The 24,534-nt window shown below is 40.6% G+C and overlaps 1 protein-coding gene across 3 annotated transcripts in view; it reads left to right on the plus strand.

Annotated features, from left to right (window-relative positions):
* Positions 1-24,534, plus strand: part of Dcdc1 (doublecortin domain containing 1) — a 402,669-nt gene that overhangs the window by 338,035 nt on the left and 40,100 nt on the right. For all 3 annotated transcript variants that reach the window (XM_052722390.1, XM_052722391.1, XM_052722392.1), the window contains 7 exons: positions 4,868-5,046; positions 7,645-7,737; positions 11,205-11,304; positions 13,806-13,941; positions 15,564-15,723; positions 20,180-20,338; positions 21,725-21,925. In XM_052722390.1, coding sequence (XP_052578350.1) covers positions 4,868-5,046; positions 7,645-7,737; positions 11,205-11,304; positions 13,806-13,941; positions 15,564-15,723; positions 20,180-20,338; positions 21,725-21,925 — 1,028 coding nt within the window. The remainder of the gene's footprint in view (positions 1-4,867; positions 5,047-7,644; positions 7,738-11,204; positions 11,305-13,805; positions 13,942-15,563; positions 15,724-20,179; positions 20,339-21,724; positions 21,926-24,534) is intronic.

Here is a 24,534-nt window from a genome sequence, read left to right on the forward strand (position 1 = left end):
AGACATGGAGTAATGGATTTTTCCTATTCAAGGATGAAACCATTAGAATTAGGGAGTTTAAAGAGGCTTAAGATTTTAGTATGTGCTACAGGAGATGATTATAAAACTAATAAGTTAAAATACATCTATTCGGATAGACCAGTGATAGAAGAAAATTAAAAGTACGTGTTTTATTAATCTGTTGAGCTATGACTTTTTTCAGTGACCAAAGATGATAAAGAGCATGCATGATGGGGATCTGAAGATACAAGACAGGGCACTGCATCTACATATGTACCATAAACTCTTTTACCAGTGATGTGCAGTCTTTTGAAATGTCAGGCAAACTCAAAAACAATTTAAAGAAAGGAAGGGGAGAGAAACACAACTTTAAATGAACAAGCAAGAAAAATGAAGATTTTGTTATTTATCACTAACAGACACAGTGGGGCCAATGTTGTGGAGAATCTGAAGTCATTGGTTAAGAGCTGACTTCTGAACCAACACATCTCTGTATTTGAGATGAGTGAAAAAGAAAGCGAGGGGAATTATCCACTTGAGGGAGCACCCGGGCCCCTTAGGAGTCTCCTGACGATGCAGCTGTGCTGTAGAATGGCCTGAACACAGAAAAGACCAATAGAGAAATGAATGGGAAGACCAGAATTCCAACCGAGAAAATGGAGGGGGAGAAACAACCGCAGTCAATTTAATTATCCATGTTTTTGTTGTCCATTATTATCCTGGGGCTGTATTTCTCTATTTGCATGAAGGGCAAAGTAAATGTCTTGGATGGGAAACCAGATATGCTAGCAAATCTCTATGATCCTATCACTTGGGAAGCTGAGGCAGGAAGATTACAAGTTTAAGACCATCCTGGGTTACCTAGATGGTGCCATGTCCTCCAGGACTGCACAGTGACACCGTGTCTCAGAAAAACAAACAAAAACCAATTTTAAAAAACTGTGAGGACAAGAATTAAGATATTTTAATTTTTTTTACATTTCATGTGTGAGTGTGTGTGTGTGTGTGTGTGTGTGTGTGTGTGTGTGTGTGTGTGTTTGAAGATGCATGTATGCCGTGTTGTTCCCATGAAGGTCATAGGACAACTTGTGGGAGTCTGTTCTCTCCTTCTACCACATGGGGCCTGGGGATGGAACACAGGTCATCAGCCTTGGTGACTAGCACTTTTATTTGGTGAGCCATCTCATCTACCCAAGAGTTAAAGTATCATAGAAGTAAGAATTTATGTTAGTAGCTCAGATATTTGGAAAGCTCATTTTCCATTTCTGGGTGTTTCTGTGATGGGGCTCTTTGGGGTTTCTTCCATCTACCTAGAAATCAGAGGAGCCATCTGAAGGTAGCAGGGCATCCATGGAGCTGAGCAAATGTCCTCAGTGACTACCACTGTCAGAGGCAAGTTGGAAACTAAATAAATCAAAACCAGCTAGGGGCTAAACTATCACATCTGATTTGTTCCTCAGAAATATAGTCTCTAAATTACTTTTGTGTTCCTGATAATAACCAAGGCAACTTAGAAAGCATTTAATTTGGCTTATGGTTTCAGAGGGTTGGAGTCCATGATGGAAGAGAATCAGATCAGATCAAAGGAAGAGCTGAGCTGAGAATTCATATCTTGATCCACAACCATAAAGTAGAGAGAGAGAGAGAGAGAGAGAGAGAGAGAGAGAGAGAGAGAGTTAACAGGAATGATGGGGACTTCTGAAACTTCAAAGCCCACCCTCAGATATATCTTCTCCAAAAAGGTCATACCTCCTGATCCTTCCCAAACAGTGCCCCCAAATAGGAATCAAGCATTCAAATAAATATATGATCCTTTGTGAGCCATTCTCAATCAAACAATCACAATGAGGTATTGAAAAATTCTTAGGTCCAAACCCTCATTTTATAAGTTGACAAGCACACAGGCTGAGAGAGAGAATCATTTCTTCCTTCCAAGGTTCAAGAGAGAGAGAGAGAGAGAGAGAGAGAGAGAGAGAGAGAGAGAGGTCAATAATTTCACACCCAAATGTCAATGTGAAATTAATCTATCTGTGTACATGTGACTTGTATATGTGTGTATACATATGACCCGTGTGTGTGTGCGTGTGTATGTGTGTGTGTAAACCAGAGAATAATCTTCTATCTTCAGGAATTGTCTATTTGTTCTTTTTACAGACAGAGTTTCTCATTAAATTAATTCTCATTAATTTAAATTAAATTCCCATTTAATTTCTACAATTAAAAAGCAAGAAAGACTAATGAGAGCAGCATTCAATTTAAGGAGTTGGAAGAATAATAGTAAGAATGAACTGTTAGGGACTAGGTAGCGGGCTGGAGATGTAGCTCAGTGGCAGAGTACATTCCTAGCATGCATAAGGCCCCATGTTTGACCACTAATACCACAAAAAATGCAAAAATTAGGAAAAAGCAAATAAAATAAATTATAAAATCAAAAGCTGACAAACCAGACTAAATAGCACATGTGCACAGAAGCATCAAAACAAAATAATCTGTTCTTTGAAAATATTAATAAAAATATATACATAGCCATACTTACTAAGAAAATTTGGATTAAATGAAATAATACTAAGAATAAAAGATGATATATAGCTGCTAAGAGAGTAGGAAAATGAAAGGATATTATAAATAACTATATGCTAGTAATTATAATAATTAATAAAATGGTCAAATTGTTGGACAAAAAGTAGTATATTAAAAAGAAGTCAAGAAGAAAGAAACAGGGCTGGTTGGCTGGCCCACGGGTCAAGGTGCTTGCCACCAAGTCTAATAACCAGAGTTCCATCCCTAGGGCCTACGTGTTATAAGAAGAGACCTGAACTGCCTGATAAGTTGTTCTCTGATCTCTAGCACACCGTTGCACACCCATAGCACCCTCCCAATAAAGACATAAATTTAATTAAAAAGAGACAGAAAACCTGAGTGGTCCATCAGCCATGGGGGGAAAAAAGTTAAGTCAACCCCACAACTACACCATGGCCTAGTTTTTCTGATTCATTGTATCAAATACATAACAAACAAAAAATTCAGAATTCAAACAAAAATCAAAGAAATATCTTCCAATTCATTTCACAAAGCTAGGGAAACATTGATACCACCCTTGATGAGGATACTATAAGAACTTTATATGCTACTTCCAGTTACATATATCTGCAAACTTTCTAATGAAAATATTAGCTAACTGAATCCAGCAATCTATAGGTTATATACCATGACTGGTTTGAATAAACAGCAGTCAATCTTTATGCAGAAATATTAACTTAATTTAAAATGAGAAAATTAGTTAATGTAATTGACACATAGATGATGCAAACACAAGTAATATAAACACAAATACATTCAAAAGAGCTTTGTATAGCCCAATGCATGTTTAGCACTTTAATGTGGATGCTCCAGATTGAAGCTGAGGTCTCCTTCATGCTACACACTGTCTCTGAGCTACCACCATATGCCATCTTACATCCTAAAAATGCAGCAAAATGGGACTTCCTTAACTGCACATAGAACATTTATATAGCGAACAAATTCCGAGAAGCTGACTTAAATGTACATGCAATGGCAGAGGGTCAACAAAAGCCAACATGCAAAGAAGAATAAGATGGAGGAGCCCAGATACCAAGACTTACCAGATATGGAGTGTCACCAGACAGGAGAACACTGTGCATGGTGGACAAACTGACATGTTGAAGAGAATGGACTGATGAGTTTTTCAGAATGGGCAGTACAGATGGATGGTGGATGCCACCAGGCCAGTTGCTAATGCATGTGAGAGGAAATAAGGAAAAATGGTGGAAAGGAAGGGGAGCCTGGGGTGGGAGCGAGCTTGTCTTTTGCTCAACGTCATCTTTGATCACTCTTTCTTCCATTCACTCCGCTTGCTCCTTTTAAGCTTTGTGGATAGCAATTGTATTTCCCGACCATCCCAGGTGTGCTGTGAGCCATCCTTGGTTTCCTCATTTCCCACACATCATGCTCCACTAAGCTTCATATCTGATGTGCACACTTCTACCGATCCTTCGCTGCTCTAAGGCCAGCACTCTTACCAAAGGAGCTGTACCCCCAGCACCCAAACAGACAAATACGACAAAATGAAATACCCTGTTTGAATTGACACAGTATTGCAACTACAGTCTAAGCCTTCAGGACTGTGGTGTGACCTTACAGAGTCAGGGTCTCCTCCTGTGAGATTCTCTGCAGCGCCTTCCTTCGTTATCATGACTTTCCAGTTGATGTGTAAGTAAGCTTCTGCCATCCTTAAAAGTATAGATTATGCTATCCAGTTTTTAGTTTTATTTCTGTTCCTAAAATAAATAATCAGTAACTATTTGAGGAATGGATGAATAAATAATACGAGTAAAAGTTTAGATAAATAAATATGAAGTCACTAAATTCCACAAAGGAAAATATGAAATGTGTTATTACTTCATCATCTTATTCTGCTTTTTAACACCTCTCCAGTGTGGTCTGCCCCGCCATCTTAATCTAGTTTAAGATGATATCATTTCAGGTTATTGTAAAATTCCTTTTCACACATTTTTTGTTTCCTTCACACTGACTAAAAATACTTCACACAAAAGCAAAACCAAAGAATCTTGAGGTTAATTCACTTCTACTTTTCTAATATGTTTCTTTCCTTTGATACTTTGAAAAAAATCCATCTATTTTAAATATAAAAAGTTGGATACCTTTAAAAAAGTGATCAATTTTAACTAAAAAGAAATCACTGAATTTCTTGTTTATGCAAAGAAATACCTACAATTCTTTGGAACAGCTCAGATGTCCAATAAATTTTTGCTAAATGAATGAAGGATTAAAGGTACAAAAGACTCAAAATAATTATTTCCCTTATTTCCTTTCACTCATTTTGAAGGCGTTTGACTGGCCAATAGAAGGTCTGCTGGTGCCGAAGAGCCCTCCCATGAAGAGGCCGGTTTGTAAGAAAGCAGGGCAGTGTGGCCCTGTGAGACTCCGAATTCTCAGGAATGGAGATAAGAAAAAGAGCAGACCCCTCGTTATTGGCCCAGACATCTCACTGGGGTGGAAATCACAGTAAGAGCAAAAACCCATTCATACTCACCTTTCAGTACACTTTCCAGGTTCTACAGACATGTGTCTTCAACTTGAATGTTTTCTGGAGGAATCACATATTGATTCAAAAAGGGTCCTATTTAAAGATGAAAACAGACACACAATTTTATTTAGTTTTTTTGTCAGGAGCTTAAACTGATCTCTTCTGTTTTCCTCCACACACGAACAGAAGAAGGAGTTAGTAAGGAGTAGCGGCTGCAATTTGAGCAGCTCTATGTTCTCAATTAGTGCTTTTGTCTGAGTTTTACTAGTGTATGTGAATAAGTGAATTCCCAACATGCTTGTTAAATTTAGCTTTTAAATTGGTGAAGCATTATTGTAAATAATTATCCTTGTGTCTTTGGGTTATTTAAGACACACAGTTCACTGAAGTACCAGGAAAGCGTTGATCTGCAGTGGAAAGTTACTCTGCAAATAAAATCATCCCAAACATCCTGTATTTCTCTCCCACGGGAGATAATTCACCTGCTGTCTGGCTCTATTTTATGGATTGTGGAAGAGCTTTGATGGGAAGAATGAGTTAAACACATTGTTTCTCATATAATTACCAGCAATGTTACCTCTTGACCTTTCTTCTGAGATATTTAGGATATCTGAGGCTGCTGATAATAGTTTAATATTACTCTCTTCACATCGATTAAATATACTTCATACATCACTGAACAATGAGTAACATTCAGATTGGCTGTCCACTGAACTGCCTGTAAAGATGATAAAGTAAAAAATTAATCTTCAAAGTAAAGTCAAGCCTGAAATTGAAATCTTTGACGCATACATCTCATAATTAGCTCATTCTGCTCGATGTAAGATGTGAGGGTAATGCCCTTAAAGAGAGTATGACTTTTCTCTAAACACCCGAAGTTAACACATCATTTCTATCCCTTTCTACATTTATGCTTTTTTTTCTTATTGTGTACCTTTAATTGTAATTATAAACTATTATATTTATGCTTTTTTCTTATTGTGTACCTTTAATTGTAATTATAAATTATTACATTTATGCTTTTTTTCTTATTGTGTACCTTTAATTGTAATTATAAATTATACTCAGGAAACATCTTCTCTCTTCGGTGTTTTAAGCGCTTAGCTCAGTCAAGGAAATCAAAAGTATTTTGAGGGATCAACAATTTGGAACAAGTATCCTGACAGAGAGTGTGTGGATTGCCCCGTTGTCTGAATTCTCTACTTGTGGAACAATGTGTCCTGATTCATCAAGTGTTCAGAAAGGAGACAGCCGCTTTGTCCACCCCCTGAATTACTTTTGCCCAAATAATTAAAATAACCAGACATTTACTTGACAAGAAAATCCTCCCAAACAGAGTTCAATGTTCCTTTACTGACTAAAACAGTTTTGTGCAGAATCATCCATAGCAATCCCAGAGCTGCATGGAAATACTGCTTAACAAAAGGTTTAGATGGAGAGACACAGCTAATTTGAGAGCATGGTTGTGTGGCCCTATCTCCAGAAGGGACACATTGGAGTCTGTGTAATGGCATCCCAAAGTTAGGCAGCTTATTGGAATTCCTTCAATAGACCCAAGCTAAATATCTTCCAGAGGGAAAGATTTTACTGACACATGGAATGCTTTGCTTGCATTAACATGAAATGTATTTTTTTTTAGTTGAGCTATTGTGAATATGCATGCATGCATGTATGCATGTATATATGTATGTATGTATATATGTATAGCATGCTAGAATAATGATAAAAATCCATTTTTGCACCACCATACTGCTCTGGCCACAAGCCGTCCTTCAGCTGTGTAACAACTCGGTGTGGACGGTTTCAAGGGTCTGCTGTTGGTATTGGTTCCACCATCTACAAAGCCTGAGGAAGACAGCCCCTGCCTCTCTGTATCATGGTCACCTGCTGTGCTGTTGCATATCCCAGTGTGTGCGGCCCGCCCTGTCACGTGAGGATGAAAGCTTTAGCGAGCCACGTCAACAGCACCTCTTTAGTACACACCACCATCGAAGGCTGCAGTGGGCGCCAAAGCAGCACTCATGAATGATGGACTGTATTTGATCCGGCTTTCAATTCCTAAAATACAATGATTATAAAACTACCCAGAACAGTTCTCTCACTTGAAAATCAGAATGAAGATATGTCCCAATCAAGTAGTCTTTTCCTGATCATCATTGTTTAAAATTTGTTTAGTTTAGATTCATAATAGAATCATTAAGTAAATAATGCATTACAGAGAAAAATGAATGTCGGCTTTAAGTTTTTTTATTTACATTTTAGAGTGTTCAGCTCTGTGAGAAAAGGATTGGAATATTGTAGATAGGTTTTCTTTTATAAATCCCTCACAGAATACATGTTTATTTAGCGTGCCATATCATTCAGTATACAGTATGAAGTTTTACATTTAATTATGAATTGTGAAGTCTAATATTTAATTATATTAAAAATTGAAATTTTATCTTTTAAAGGAAGACAGATTATTGGCAACAAAACATTGTAAGTTAAGGTTTCACCACTTTTAAGCATGTTAAGACACGCTGTAGCTAATCAAGAATGTCAAGTAACATGCACATGTCTTGAATTATTTGTTACAGAAATGTTAAACCTGAAGGGAAGGAGAAAAGCCATGCTTCAAACTATTCTGAAACAGAAAGAAACCAGATTGAATTTCAGCACCTTTTGGAGAGGTAAATGTTTACTATTTGAAATGCAGATGTGTTTTGCATGTGAATGCTTGAGTGGTCACACTTAACAGATAGCACACAAAACATTTCTCTATATAAGTTGTGAATACAATGACTATAGACATTTTAATCGTGTGTGTGTGTGTGTGTGTGTGTGTGTGTGTGTGTGTGTGGATACACACACACACACATATATATGTATATATATATATATATATGTTGTGATAGGAGGTCAAAGCTAATTTATAAAATCTCTTCCAAAATACAAGGTTGGGAAATTCCAGAAACCAGAACACAAGAGGCCTGTCATTTGAACCTAGACAATCTGACTTCAGAAGACACAGTCGGTATAAGGTGCCAGAAGTCAGCTGTTTTCTGCTCCACACTTAGACGCTGGCTAGCATGGAAGCTAGAAAGAGGAGGGAGAACAGAGAAAACAGCTCATCTCAGCCCTCTGCAGCCTGCCTGGAAGGGCCAAATTCAGCTCTAAAACTAGGGTTTCAAAACAGGCAAAAGGGTAAAGAAAGATTAATTAGCCACCCATTCCTTCTCCTCTGTTACCCAACTGTCCTAACACAGGATGTTCCCCCAGGTGAGCATTCACTCTAGGAAAATACGAGTGAGGGCACAAATGCTGTTATACCATGGATTCCACTGTAACCACACAGATAGGCAAGGCTATCAGTCCGGGGAAATGAGAAGGCACTGGATTAGCTCTTTGAATATTAGTCACACAGAAAGAGGGCAGCCCCGCCCACTGCTGTGAGTGAGGAATCGCACGCAGTGCACACTGCTCCATCAAATGGGGCATGAGATGATGTATTTCTTACTGGCTTACTTCCTTTCAAGACCCCCTCAAGGACATAACTGGTCTCATTGTCTGCTTAACTGCTGCATGCTGATGTAGGAAATAAGGGTTAGAAGTGTTTCATACTCAGTCTTGCTGAGGAGCACCAAGTCATTTCTAGCTCACTACAGTGATACCTGTAGCACCAGTAGTGTCGTCTGTCAAGACCGTCATCCCAACAATATTCTTTAGGAAATGGCCCAGTACATCTGTTAGCTCTATTTCTCCCTCCCTAGGTAGAACTCACGTTTGTTATTCTAGAATCCTGAATACCTTCAAGCTGCTCCTATCTTCTTTACGGGCTCATCAGATCCCAACCCATTCATACACTCAGGTCCAGCCCTAACTCTTCTATTTTATTTTTAATTTAATTTTTTTATTTCTTGAGAATTTCATTTCTACCTTCCTACTTCCCCCCAACTCCTCCTCTCCCCTGTCAAGTTCCGTTCCTTCTTTAATTGTTATTGTTTTACACACACACACACACACACACGCACGCACGCACGCACGCACGCATGCACGCACACACACCCCAACTGAGTCCCTTTGTGTTCTTCATATGTACTTGTGTTTAGTGATGATAATTTGGTATTGGATAGCCTATCTGGGGACTCATCTCTGGAGAAAACTGATTCTCCCTCCCTCAGCAGACATTGATTGACTTATAACTCTTCATCTAGGGTGGGACCTTATGGAATGTCTCCACTCCATGTTGTCATGTTAATTGATATGGTCATTATGCAGGTATTGTTTAAGCAACTATACTATTGATATTTCATGAGTGCTATGTCATGGTCATGTCTAGAAGACTATCTTAGCAGGCATCCACGTTCTCTGACTCTTACAGTTCTTCTGCCTCCGTATCCCATGACATTTCCTGAGCCTTAGGTTATGTTGTACATCTTCTAATGGGCTAGACACCCGCTTGTCACTTACTCTCTACATTTTTACCAGTGGTAGATCTTTGTAGTGGCCTCTGTCTACTGAAAAAAGAAGCTTCTCTGGTGAGGGGTGGGCACCATGCTTATTTAGAATACAGTTAGAAATGATATTGGTTTAGAAAACCGGCAATAGTGTGTTCCCTCACTAGGGTCCATGACCTCTTCAGCCATGGGGGGTTAGCTAGGTTTACAATACTCAGCATGCATTCCCTCCTATTGGATGGGCTTTAATTCCAATTAGACAGCTGTTAGTCACTCCCAAGTTAATAGTCCCATTGGAGGTGTCTTACTGGCCAATCATTTGTTGTAGCAAAGGCTTTAGAGTTGGGTGGGATTATTAATGCCTTGCATAGCACTTTCCGATGTTATGAAAGCTAACCCTCAAGGAGAAGGCTTCCATGTCAATTACAGCTTGATTCCTTCAAGTGCTGTGTCTGAAGTGGGAGCTGTCTTCTGCAGTTGGGTCTTACTTTTGAGTTCTGGAGGAAACCTAGGGTAAGGGCAATAGTCTGTGTTGTTTTAGGAGTCTCTTGAAAACTCCTGGCCAACAACTTGAAAAGAGGTTTTCAATGCCTAACATAGGGGGTTTTGTTAGATAGTCTATGGATTTGGGTGAAAATATCACCCCACATGGTATAACTACATTTGAACTATATAAATGCATACACACATAAATTGTGTACATTTGTATTTTTAAGTAAGCTCATAAAATTATGTTTCCCTTACTGCCTTTTTGCACATCCTTAGTGTTGCAGCTTCTTTCTCTTTCCTTCTGAACGACTCTCCTTTCCCCTCCCCAGTCAAAGTCTTGTCTGAGCCCCTTCCCCCTTTCTCCCTCCATAGCACCCATGTCCTGTTCTTAATGAACTCCTATTCATGCTTTCAAGTCCAAGCCAATGTCACTTTCTTCAATAAAGCCCCTGCAAGAAGGAATCCACTGTTTTCCTTTGTTATTAAAAAACACTGGCCATTGTTTACAACAGCACCCACTGCAGCATGCTGAGCGTCAGCGGATGGCCTGTCTTCACTCTTGACTAGACAGGCGACTCATCCAGGAGTCAAGAATGTACATAATTTGCCGGGCGGTGGTGGCGCACACCTTTAATCCCAGCACTCGGGAGGCAGAGCAGGTGGATCTCTGTGAGTTCGAGGCCAGCCTGGGCTACCAAGTGAGTTCCAGGAAAGGCGCAAAGCTACACAGAGAAACCCTGTCTCGAAAAACCAAAAAAAAAAAAAAAAAGAATGTACATAATTCATCTCAGTGCCCACAAAATATTGTGTGAAATTGAGGGGCAGAGGAATCAATGATAACATTTAACCAGGCAAAAGTTCTGGCTTTAATCACTTCTGGAGGAGAAAGATGAGAAACTGCTTGGTGATAGGTGTGGCTTTGGTGACTTTGGAGAAAGCATGGAACTTCAACTGAAAAAGCCAAGGAATGTATTTTAGGTAGAAGGATGAACATGAGTAAAAGTCATAGAAATGGCCAGATATAGGTAAGACACAGGCTGAGAAAGTTTGAATTTCTTAAGTCTACAAACCGGAGACAGGAACTGAGAATCCAAAGGATACACTGGCTCTTGAGTCTTCATTAATGGCCAGGCCTTGGTTTCTTTGGTCTTCTTACCTTACTCCTCGAAGCCATCTGTATGCAAAATCAACGTGCATGTCTCTTGTTGCAGGTGCACTGAAATTCTAAATTTACCTTCTGCTGCTCGGAGGCTTTTCAATGAAAAAGGGAAGGAAATTTTTTCCCTGAATGACCTGCAGAGAGATGAACTGGTAACCAATGGGAGGGTGGGATTGGAAATGTGAATACATGAGCACAAACTAAGGAAAACCCCCTTCAGTGCAAGGCTTTTGTGCTTACCATCCTGTTCTCTCTCAGAATTCTCACCAAGGAGTCAACCAGCAAAAAGCAATGCTAACCAACAGCATTACTGCCTTCCTCGGCAGCGAGCCAGGCTTGTGTGACTAAATATGATAAGTAAATACATGTTATCATGCCTCTTTAAAAATGACACCTTTTCTCCACTACAGAACCTAAGGCAGGCCAATTATTTACTGCCTCTGATTTCTACATCTGTTGCTGAAGGAGATAGATCCTTAATTCTTTTTTAAATCTATGTATAGTTATTAAATGATTTTCTTACTAGATGACCAATTTCCTCACTTTCTCAGATTTAAAAAAAAAGTATACCTTTTAATACACTCTACTTGGAGTCTAGAGGAAGCTGAGAAATAGAAGGTTTTGCACAGCCTAGTCTTGCCCACCCCACTTCCATTTCTGGAATTAGAGATATCAGAATAGTTTAAAAAATTCCTTGCTCTGACTGATACCTGAAGTTCCTTGGAAAAAGAAGAAAGATCATACTATATTACCACATCTCCAAGCTGGGCATGGTGGCTCATGCTGGTAACCCTAGTACTCCTAGAGGTTGGGATGGAGCTGGGAGCACATCTGTAGTCAACCAGGATTTAACTCATCAGTCTGTGAGTGTGAAGACTGTAACAGGACCAATTATTAGATTTAGTATCTATGAGAGAACAGGAAGCCTATTGTTCAAGAAAGGGATACCTAAGAGGAACTTTCCTGCATCCTTGTGCAAAGAGCAAATGAGGAGTGTATGATGATTGCAAGAGGTGGCACTGGGGTTCTCTTCAGACTGAGTCTCAACGTGTCATTATTTTTTTCTTCTCTTTAAGGAGATATATGCCAGGTGTGGTGACACAGTCCTACACTCCCAGCAGTCAGGAGACTGGGGCTGGGTAATTTTGAAGTTCAAGGCTAGACTGGGCTATATAGAGGGACACTGTCAGGGGGAAGCTAAGAAGGATGGAAGAAAGGAGAGAAGAGAATGTATTTAAAGGCATTTAAGAAATAGATACATGGAAAATGAGGCAAAAGTGCTACCTATAATATTATTATCCAGAAATTACATATCCATATTTTGTGTGCATTTAGTATTGTTCAGTAAGCTAAAACTATCTTAAAAGAGAAATATCAATCCTATATAATTTTAATTGAAATAGAATTCTATACAGTTTTTAATTAAAATAGAATTATGTCACTTTCTCTCCTTTTTCTCCCAACCACTCTTCCTCAAAATTCCTGCAAGTCCCCCTACTCTCAATTGGTAACCTTTTTTCTTTGATTATTATTGTTTGTATGTATGTGTATGTATAAACAAGACCAGAACAGTGGCAATATCAACAGACATGTTAACATGGGAGGGTAACAATTTCATAGAGTCCTACCCCCAAAGAAAGAATTACAGGCAACTGATGACTACTGAAAGAAGGAGAAGTAGCCTCTCCCAGGGATGAGCCCTTTATTGGTTGTCAATTCAGAGTGGCCAGCCTAGAAACCATACACATACAAACAGCAAAAACAGATCCAGGGGCGTGCATGTGTGCGTGTTTAAAAAGATCTTGATTTTTCATTATGTGTATGCTTGTGTGTCTCTGTGTGGGTTTATACACATATATGCAGTGTCTCTGGAGGCCATAAGTGGGCGTTGTATCTCCTGAAGCTAATTTACAGGTGGTGGTGAACCACCCAATATGGATGCTCGGAACCTAGCCCTGGTCTCTGCAAAAGTGGTACACGTTTTTAACTGCTAGCTATGTTCCCACATTAATACTGCAAGTCCAATTATGCAAGGCATCTTAATCTTTTTTCCATGAAAGGGCAGGTAGTGAGGATCTTAGGGTTTGGTGACTATGTGGTCTCTACTGGAACACCAGCCACTGACTACACGTAAACAAATGGGCAAGCCTCTTTCCCAGTAAAGTTGTATTTACAAAAAGTACCAGCAGCTCACATCTGTGCCATGATCACAATTGGCTAGCCTCTAACATGCATGCCAATTCTTCCTTCTTTCCTTCCCTTCCATTAAAAAAAAAAACTTACTTGAAATTTTTTTTATTTGTAAATGATTACAGACTTATAGGAGTTGCAAAGAAGAAGTGGAACATTTTTTTCTGCTCCATGTTGTGCTGTATGAGAGGTTGGCATCACTGGCAAGCCATGGGAGAGACCCTGTGGCCTAACGGCACACATACAGTTAAGGCTTTGCTGCCTGTCATGTGCTCTCAGAACCAGTGCCTTTGTGGGTAGCAATGTTCCTTTTCATTACTGGGTGGTATTCCATGATACTGCAGTTTGGCTGTTCACCCACTGTAAGGTCCTGACTGCTGTGACTGCTTCTATTCCGAGCCGTTTCTTGAATAAAAGTGCTTCCATCCTTACACACCAGATTCCTGACTCATTTCTTTGATAGGTATATGTTTCATGTGGAGAACACTGGGTTAATTCTGACCTCTCCATTGCTCAACAAAGGAAGCAAGTCTTCCTCAGGAGCCTTGAGTCTGACGTTTCCAAGATTAAAACCTTTTGCAGCATGTGCAAGGTGGAAGGTAAGCTTTCAAGTTACCTGCCTTTGATACCCCAACACACCGGATGACATTGCTTTATATTAAGATCATGTTTATTTCAACAGCCCATGTTTCAGCTCTGCATCTGGCTGTTTAGCTCTTTAGCTCATTTGTAAAGTATATTTAACAGTGTTGCATATTTTATTACCTACTATACTTTGGAAGAGCAAAAAGATTAAAAACAACAACAAAAAAAATCATACAGATATATGATTTGTGAGCCCCATGCATTCCCATCAAGGAAAAAAGGATTAAATGTCCAATCATGTTTTAATGTCGTACCATCTGTTTATGTAATCAATCTCTTAGGCAAGGCTTTAGGACTTTCTAGTCTACAGAGCCTCACTTGGCTAGAGGAAAGAACTTGCGATGTAGATCCTCTTGTGCCTGGGCTCCCAGGCTGAAGTCTTTGTCTGGGGTCACTTGTATTTGTTCATTTGGCCTGGATAGTACTTTGAGTGGGCCATGTGCTTCCTACCTGGCTCAGCCTCCTTCCTGCTCTGTCTTGCTCTCTGGAACCAGGCAGTGGCAGCTGGCTTACCTCTGACTAACAAGCCACCTTATCCTTGTTTGTCAACCGCTTTCGGAGCTTTCCAGAAAGCTTCTTGGCAATTGATAGGTCATAGCTGCATCTCCAGAATGCCAAGTCCATATGTATGTAGCCATGAGGGGGTCATGTCACAGAGGACTGACATTTCCCTAGTGATGCCTGTAAGGTGAAATAGGATTCCTTGTACTGGTTTCTGATATTCTCTGCCTTCTACCTCTGTCCCCGCAGGCCAATACTGAAAGTTAAACTCTGTATACACTAAATAGGAGGGAAAGGCTTGTGGGAAAAGTAAGCATCGGTGCTGTGTTTCTTGACTTACCTTGTGTTGTCTTGGGACAATATGCTATTTGAATGTCAAAACTGTCATTGGCATCTGGGGAGGTAGCTCAGTCAGTAAACTGCTAGCCACTGTATTTGATTGCCAGCACTCTTGTGAATAGTCAAGTGTGGGTACAAGAACCTGTGATCCCAACGCTAAGGACAGAGACTGACTCACTGGTCAGCTAAACCAGCCTAATGAGTGATCTCCAGATCCCCATGGGGAGCCCTGGCTCAACAAACAAGATGGATGGCTGCAGAGGAACAACATATGGTTGACTTCTGCCACCCTCTCCTGCTCCTGTCTTGGGACTTTTGCTTTTCTCTCGTAGCATCTCTCCCTTCCTTATGAGCTTCCTCTATCCTGTATCACAGTAAGAAATGACCATTATCCCACACACAAAGTTTCCCACACATCTTTCATAGTACTGGATTTCATGGTTGAGTCTGAATCCCAGAGAACAATCTAAAGACATAAATGTAAATCCTATAGCTTATTTGAATCATTGGAATAGAGAATTATTAGATTAACCTTGGAAATACCTATTATTACTAATTTTATCTAAGTATATCTTGAGAGGAAAGAATTGGCAAGCATCCCTTTAAATAAAGTCCAACTTCTTAGTTTAAAGGATGCCCAAAGGCTGAAGGTTTTGCACTTGTGTGTGTATTTTGAATTCCTGCTGCTCTTCAGTCAGGACTAATACGTCTTTGCAATTTGTTCATTTCTTCTCAGCTCTTGTTTTAGAAGTTCAAAGTGAGCTTGTATCTGGGGGCAAGCTTGCTGTGCGTCAACCTGTAGTCATTTTGGAAGAAGAGAAGCAAGTGAAAGGACCAGAGGGAACTCAGATACAAAATGATGCTTTAACACCAGGAGATGCTTCCAGAGACACTCTGTAAGTAGTCACTGTGGCCAGAAAAGGGACCAGTGCTATGTGACCGCAGCTCTTCCACCCGAGGCAGTATGGAGCCCATGCAGGGAACTCAGAGAAGTTTCTGGAATTCCATCACTTGAAGACACAGTATCTACTTAGTTGTTTTTTTTTTTTTTTTTTTTTTGACAGATTAATGGAGCTAGAGCTTTAATTATAACCTTCATTTACTTTCAGTGATGTAGCTATAATGTGATGATTTTTAAAGACAGTATCTTAGTATCGTACTTTCCTTCCTTCCTTCCTCCCTCCCTCCCTTCCTCCTTCTCCTCCTCCTCCTCTTCCTCCTCCTCCTCCTCCTCCTCCTCCTTCTTCTCTCTCTCTCTCTCTCTCTCTCTCTCTCTCTCTCTCTCTCTCTCTCTCTCTCTCTCTTCCTCATCATGGTCCCAGTAAACATTGAATCATTCTGAGCCACTGAAATAGCTTTCTGGAGGATCTCCATAATGCCATCCTTTCAAGTCCTCTAAGGTCCATCTGTAGACAGCTATCCTGCTAACATGTCAGCCCTTCACACAGTGCTTCAATGAGTGCCCAGGCTGACAAGTTGAGTAATAATCTGGCCCTCAGTCCTGCCTGTCAGTGACCCCATCATGGTCATTCCCATTTGGCACAGTCTTGCTGTCTAACATACCAAGTTCTAGTAGGTGACAGCTGTGACCTGAAGGTAGCATATTCCTAAGGTTTGACGCAGATACTTCTTTCTTTCTGCCTCAAGTTCTCTTTCTTGTCACACACTTACCTGTGGTGACTTCACTAGTTGCAGGCGGCGCTGTACATGGCGATGTCCTTGTCAGACCTCCTCTCCCTGATCCTTCTTGTCCAACTTGGGGCCTCAGTGTGAGAGGACTCCACGCCACATGCTCTGCAAAGGCTGAATAAGGGAATGATTGAGTTCATTCCAGACAAGGCCTTAATTCTCTTCTCCTGCTGTGGGCTGTGGGGGTCAAACTCAAGTTGCCAGTCCCAGTGACAAGTGCCTGTACCTGCTGAGCCACTGCTGGCCCACCTTGTTACCAACTTGTAGGAAGCTGGTTTCAGGAAGCACCTTTCTTAGTCTGACAAGTGATTCATCTAGTATATATCTCAAAACTACCACAGGCACTGGGAAGCAGTTTTTGCTTTCAGAGAGTTTCTCCCGTGTGGCATCTCCCTAAAAGTTAGGGAATTGGACACAAACTTTCCTAACAACCCTTTCATTCTTCCGAAGAATGTTTCCTCTGGCCTCTGAGTTACCAGGCTGCATTTAGACAAAACAGAGTGAAGAAAATGAAATTATCTTCAAGAGCAAATATCTGCTTTGTGAATCAGTCACAACAAGGTCTGGAGGTGAGGGAGCTCATAGCACCCAGAACACAGTGTGGGTCTCACCCAAACACCCCCGGCAGGCTTTGTAACCCAGGCTCCAAGATTTTCAAAGTCCAGGGTACCACTGGCTCACAAGGCAGTTCATTCTGCCTTGATGATTGTACTGGCTGGTTTTGTGTGTCAACTTGACACAAGCTAGAGTCATCACAGAGGAAGGAGCCTCAGTTGAGGAAACGCCTCCATGAGATCCAGCCATAAGGCTTTTTCTCATTTAGAGATCAATGGAGGAGGGTCCAGCCCATGGTGGGTGGTGCCATCCCTGGGATGCTGCTCCTGGGTTCTATAAGAAGGTGTGCTGAGCATGCCATGGGAAGCAAGCCAGTAAGCAGCTCCCCTCCATGGGATCTGCATCAGCTCCTGCCCTGTTTGAGTTCCTGTCCTGATGTCCTTCAGTGATGAACAGCAATGCTGAAGTATAAGCCTAGTAAACCCTTTCCTCCTCAACTTGCTTTTTGGTCATGGTGTTGTGTCGCAGCAATAGAAACCCTGACTAAGACAGATGACTGACTCCTAGAAATCTCTGTCCCTTGAGCTCGTGCTTCCCTGTGATGAGCTCCACTTCTGGCTGACTTTAGTCCCCACTGATTAGCGTACCTAGCTGTCCCTCTTTGGAAATCACTGTCACTAGTTCTCTGAGCTGTGTCTGAGGACATCGTCTTCTGTATCCATTTCATTGGGGTTTTGTTTATTTAGTTTTTAGTTAGCATGAGAAGTCATGGGTTTGGCTCCCAACACTTCCCAGTGTTTCCATACATTCGTCTCATTATGTGTTACTCTTGTTCACCTCCTCCCCTGCTGCCCTTCCCCACCCTCCTTCCTGCTCTGCCTTGGTCACCTTCTTCCCAAATGCCCCCATTGGGCTTCCATGTCACATGTCCATTACCTTCTCTCCTGGTCCTTCCTCCCTGTATGGTAAGGTGGCTTTGATGACAAGACTCCATGTTAGAAAGTCACTGTGTGATGTCTCTGGAATCCCTCAATCTGCATCTTTGGAGGATCTAGCGTGTGAGAATTGAGATGATTTAAGGAAGGATATCCAGGAAGCAAGTTCTGAGAACATAAATCTATAACCTTTTCTTTCCTTTTGGAGATTTAATTACAGCATTTCTCCCTTTCCTCCATTCAAACCCTTCCATGTACCCTTCCTTGCTCTCTTTCAAATTCATGGCCTTTTTTTCCACTATCACGTGCATATCTATATGTACATATATGTTCCTAAATATAACCTGCTCAGTCAATATGTTACTTGTATGTATGTGTTCAGGGCTGAAAGGTGGGCCTTTTTCATTGCTGGGTTCTGCGGAGAGGTGTGTGGCAAAGTCTGTAAAAAGCAGTGTGGGGAAGAGCCTGGGTACTGAGGTCTGCATCCCTGCTGATGGGAAGCAAGTTCAGAGCACAGAACGTGGTGATGGCCGTTCTCACTTCTCACAGTATTGCAGAGGTTGTCCCTTCCTAGCTCCCGAGCCCTGTGTGGAACTCCCTCCCTAAGTAATCACTCTATCATATCAGCATCTTCCTGTCCCTCAAATGAATCAAATGTATTCTTGATCTTTGAAATTGTGTTTATTTACTTGGTTCTGATTAGAACACTCTTCCTCACATAGCCAGCTTCTTCCTAGTGCTCAGTTTTAAGATGGCCACTGAGAGGACTCTTCGGCTCCATTTCTGAAGTGCTGGAGATCCCATCACATGCCTCCCCACTGCCGTATTCTGTTTTCTTCCGCAGGGGAACTAGTTGTGGTTATTCGTTTCCTGGTCTGTTATCTTTCCTTTTCCCAACACAATTTGAGTACAGTGAACTGAGACCTTACATGTCCCGTTCATTACTGTTCTCAGCACAACGAGTTCTATACCTGGCGTAAAGTAGATGTCAGATAAATATTGGTGAAAGGAATGAATAACAGTGGAGGATGCATCTTATGGATAAGCAATTTGGTTCATTAGATCACTTAAACAAGATAGATTTTTACAAGGCTTTTCTAGAATTGACTTGACTACATTTGACTTGACTACCAGGACTAGCAAAGGCTAATAAACCCCAAGCAGACTATAGGACAGAAGACTGTCTTTTCTGTTTCAAACACAAGATGGCACTAGTGTATTTTTAACAACTGGGATCTGCTGACTTGGGAAGCTGCTTGTACTCTGAAGGAGGGCCTGGTTGCACTCCAATCTCATACCCATATGCAGCACTGGTCCTGGCACTTGAAATCTGCAAAGCCAGATGAGTTAACACCAGAGTTGCTCTGGAAGACTTCAGTCACTTGATAATGCTTGTAGTTACATCAAATTATCACCACTACCTTGTTAATCATAGCCTATCCCAGAGAAAGAACTTTATTTACCCAGTTGCACAGCAGGCCTGAAATACATTGGCTGTTTTGCCTGTGTGTTTATCCGACCTTGGCAAAACAGTCTTCATAATGCTGTATCCTGATATTACTCAAAGCAAATGTGTTTAAAAGCAACCTGGACTTTGGAATCCATGGATCTGAAACGTGGCTGTTCCTCCTGCCCACCTTAGTCTTGAGTATTCAAACCATCACTATTTTATTCTGAAGTTTCTATGTACTTTTCTCAATTAAAAAGCGTGCATGCAGCTGTGATTTGAGTCACACTAGATTCCTCTATTGAGAGGAAGAATCCTTAATATCATCTCCAGAATAAACATATGCAATCTGGTCATCTGGGCTATACTGCTTTGGACAAAATTAGGAGCCACCTAAGCACCAATGTGAGGAGTGTAATTTCATGTTCATTATGAATTGCTCAAACTATTGTTTAATGGTCTTAATATAACTTTGAAATATAAATAGACTATTTAGACTGCACAATTTAGACTGTTAGTAGAAGCCTACAAATAAAACCCCTCAATTGCATAAGTAACAGCATTCATTTTTATTATTTTAGTTTAGAAAATGAGTCATGTATTATATTTGAAAATAGGATTTACAGAAGTGCCAATATCCTGCAGGCTGTGGTCAGGCTACAGCTGGAGTCTCTGTGAACATACATCAGCATTCTTAGACTTGGCTTTGCCCCTGCTTCTTGACAGAGATTCACATGCGAGAGCACATCTCCGCATGGAAGCCTGTTGCAGGATGCTCAAGTATGCCTGGCAGGACCCTTCGTACAACCTTGCTGATGATGGCAACCTTCCAAAGAAAATGGAGAAACAGTTCTTTGAAAATGTGCAGCCCCAGAAGAAACACAGGTAAAATTTACAAGGGATTCCTGTTGGAAGGTTACATCTGGCCTTAGACCCTCTCATGCTGGTACAAGCACATTACTTAACATTTTTACTTCAATCGACTACTGCGTGTGCCAGCATGCACATTTTTGTCTTGTGATGCTCATCAAAGCATCTGTGACTGGTAGAAAGAGTAAGTTCTTTACCCCTCGGCTCCCTGTGCAGGCTGACATGATATCTTGGTATCTGATGGACTTTTTCTACTAAACAGTTGTTTCATCCACCTTTGACTCCTGCGAACTTAGAATAGAATTCAAACCTTAGTGTTCATTGGATGAATGTGTGCATAAATTACTAAACACTCAAGTAGGGTGTCCTTAATGCCTTTAAGAAGCTAGGAGAATACAATTTTTCCTTTTAAACATTTTGTTCTGGTTGTCATCCAATGAAACGTTGAGAATACAACATACATTATATTTTACCATAATTTTTAGACATTTGCTTAGCATTATAGTGGATGCTAGCACATGTGAGTTAAACAATTACCACAGATTTGGCTGTTGGCATTAGAGAATGCACACAGAGAGGGTTAATAGAGCTCTTTAGATTAACATGTCAATGTATTTTGATGTTTACAATGTGTCACACATCTGCTTAATGTCTTATGGTCCTAAAGTAAGAGATTTCTTTCAATTAACTTTTTGTCATTTTTTAATTCTGTTATGATAGTTCTTTGCTGAAATTTTGGAGCCCAGAACCCAAGAGCAAGAAGAAAAAATATTTCAGTTTGCACAGACCACCATTATTTCTCTCTGTTTTCACTCTGCGTGCCTCCTTATTTTGTTTGAATTTCACCTTTTCGTCCTTAGCTGTACTGCTCTTCCAGCTGAACTTCCTTTCTCTTAATTGGCAAATTTTTCAAATGTTCTCTTAGATAAAGTTTTATTTCTTTCATAAAATAAGCTCAAGATTCTACTTTAATTTTTTTTAATTAACGTGTGTGTGTGTGTGTGTGTGTGTGTGTGCGCGCGCGCGCGCGCGCGCGTGTGTGAATGTATGCCATACGTGAGTGCAAGCTGGTGGAGGCCAAAAGAGGATGTTGGATCCCTGGAACTGGAGTTAGCAGTTTCTGTGAGCTAGTTATTAGATGCAGGTGTGCAAACCAAGCTCAAATCCTCTCAAGGAGCAGCCAGCACACATAACTGCTGACCCATCTCTCCAGTTGCAGGATTCTACTTTCTACACCACTGTTGACGCACACTGCTGATGGCCTCACTGCCGTTCTTCTGGTATATTTACCACTGCTAGTTAACAGTCCACAGGCAGCTGTGACCAGCAGAACTTAGCATCTCCAGTACATATACTTCCAGGGCCATTTTCCTGTCACTCACAGAGTTTTCTTTACCATAGCCACTTCCCAAAGCACAGTAAATTGCAGAAGCTACGTCACCAGGAGTTTGAATACAAAGATGGCCAAATCATTAGCCTTGCTGCTCCTCGGCTGGTCCTGGGTATACAAGGCTCCAAACCCCGGTCAGGCACAGAGGTCGTTTTGGTGGAGAAGAAATCTGATGACAGTCACCAATGCTGGACACATAAAGAAGAAAGCAGGTAAACCTACTGAATTGTGTGGTTTATACATCAAACTGGATGGAATAATGGCTCAGCGGTTAAGAGCACTGGCTGTTCTTCCAGAGGACCTGGGTTCAATTCCCAGCCCCCACATGGTGGTATACAGCCATCTGTAACTCCACTCTCAGAGGATCTGATGCCTTCTTCTGGCCTCCACAGGCACTGCATGCACATGGTGCATGTACATGTACTCAAGTAAATACTCATACATATAATATACATGAAACTGTGAATGAGATCCTAAGAGTTCTGGCATGGTCTCCACACCACAAGCAGGAATCCAGTTGAGGGTCTTGGATTTTCCATTTTACTTGGCTGGAAATTCTTTGTTCTTGTCAAAGAAGAAACAGAATAGGAACTTTAGGTAAGCTACACACACCTTAACAGCAGTTAGATTCAGATAAGAGGTCATTTGTTACTTAGGTCTGCCTGGCCATTGCCTGAAGACTAGATACTCATCTAATTTATCTTTGTGACAGGAAGAAATCAAAACATGAATTCAAAAGTATTCCCAATTTTGAAATATTTTGGGACCTTTGTTTACTCAATCCCCATCTCTCCTCACATGGGTGTATTCCCAGTTTTTCTTTCATAAAAATAACAAGTGATTTCTAATCATACAGTAAGCATTGATTCCTACTTTATTAAATATATTAACCTAATTCAGGTCAGGCATGATGGAGCACACCTTTAGTCCCAGCAGTCAGGAAGCAGAGGCAGGCAGATCTCTGTGAGTTCCAGGCCAGTCTCATCTACAAAGTGAGTTCCAGGACTGCCAGGGCTGTTACACAGAGAAACCCTGTCTCAAAAAAACAAAAAAAAAGGAAAAAAGAAAGAAAGAAAGAAAGAAAGAAAGAAAGAAAGAAAGAAAGAAAGAAAGAAAGAAAGAAAAAAAGAAAGGAAGGAAGAAAGAAAGAAATCTATAACCTAATTCAGTGTTTGACCTTGGGTCCAGATTCAAAATGTTTTGAACATTTTCTTAAGAAGATCAGAAGAAATCTAAAACAATTTGGCTATTTGTTATATTAAAATATTATTAATCTTGTTGCATATAATAATTGGTCAGTGGTTGTGTTGAGATACACAAAGGGGGTCCTGGTCACTTAAGAATATATTATATTTAGAGATAAAAATACAAGATATTTCAGTCAGCTTTATTTGGGGCATTCTAGCAAGGGGCTAGAGAGATAGCTCATCAGTTGCTTGTTGCTCTTGCAGAAGACCAGAGCTCAGTTCTCAGCACCCACAGAGGAGTGAACCCCAAACTATCTGCATTTCTAACTCTGGAGGATCCAACATCCTCTTCTGGCCTCCATGGGCACTTGAACACATATGTACATGCATACAGCAGACACGTATTTATTGAGTAAACACAGAACTGAAAATAAATAAATCATAAATATTAGCAAAAATAAAAATATTGAAATTTTAGATAAATAGATGAAACAAGGTAGAATGTTGACAGTGTTTAGGTTCATGTTTCATTACACATTTCTCTTTGTTTTTGTTTATGTTTGAACATTAATTTAACAAGGAAACATAACTTCCTGGTTTTTGGACTGCTCTACCTAAAATTCTACCATTACATATAGTGCGGCTCTAGTGAACTCCTCATCTCTTGCATACTGTACAGGATGTATATTTGGGCACCTGTGCAAAATATTTCTTAATGGGAAGACGCTGTGACTTTCACTGTATTCCCTGAAGATCTGTACTGCCCATGGCTGAGAGCTCTGTGCTTTGAGGGAGATTGAATAAGCTTTAGGAGGCAGCATCAGCAATCCTGGCATGGCAGGAAAGGAGCTAGCTCTACTCTGTCATTTCCAGAATGAGTACAACAGACAGCAGGGCATAGTCATTGGTCGTGCGTTCGGGCAGCCGGAGAGTGACTTGCTGGACAGAGCTGCTAGGAGTGTTTCTTTCCTCCATCCACCAGGGCTTGGCTGTCTGTGCAATGAGGAGCTAGGAGAACAGGTTTTTCTTCCTGCAATGACTAATTACATGGACCATAATTCACTCATTCAGCCGATACTATTCATTAATGGAAAAATTCACCAAGGTGTTACAATTCTTCACATTTCCAAACTCAAATGCAAGGTACCCAATTTCATAAGAGAAATGTTATTACATCTAAAATTCATACTGACCATGGCACAGTGATGGTGAATGACTCCGGTTCCCCACTCTCACCAGTAGACCGGTCATTCAGTCAAAAACTAAATAAAGAAACTCTGGAGTTAAAGAATACCATAAATCAAGGACCTAACAGACATCTACAGAGCATTCCACCCAAACACTAAAGAATACAGTGTCTTCTCAGCAACCCATGGGACTTTCTTCAAAACTGACCACATATTAGAATACAAAGCAAGTCTAAACAAACTTAGGAAAACTGAATAGCACCCGCATCCCGACCACCATAGAGTAAAGCTAAAGGCTGCTGAAGGCATCGTTTTAGGGATGGAACTTTAGCAAAGACCTGAAGAGATCCAGATTCCTGTTCCTATGGAGCTAGCATCCTCGAGCTACCAAGATAGATACTATATTTAGTGAATCTTTCTGCCTTGTTCTTGTGGATTGTGATAAAG

This window comes from Peromyscus californicus, unplaced genomic scaffold, assembly GCF_007827085.1.
Source record: "Peromyscus californicus insignis strain IS unplaced genomic scaffold, ASM782708v3 Scaffold_7__1_contigs__length_154581171, whole genome shotgun sequence".
Classification (NCBI taxonomy): domain Eukaryota; kingdom Metazoa; phylum Chordata; class Mammalia; order Rodentia; family Cricetidae; genus Peromyscus; species Peromyscus californicus.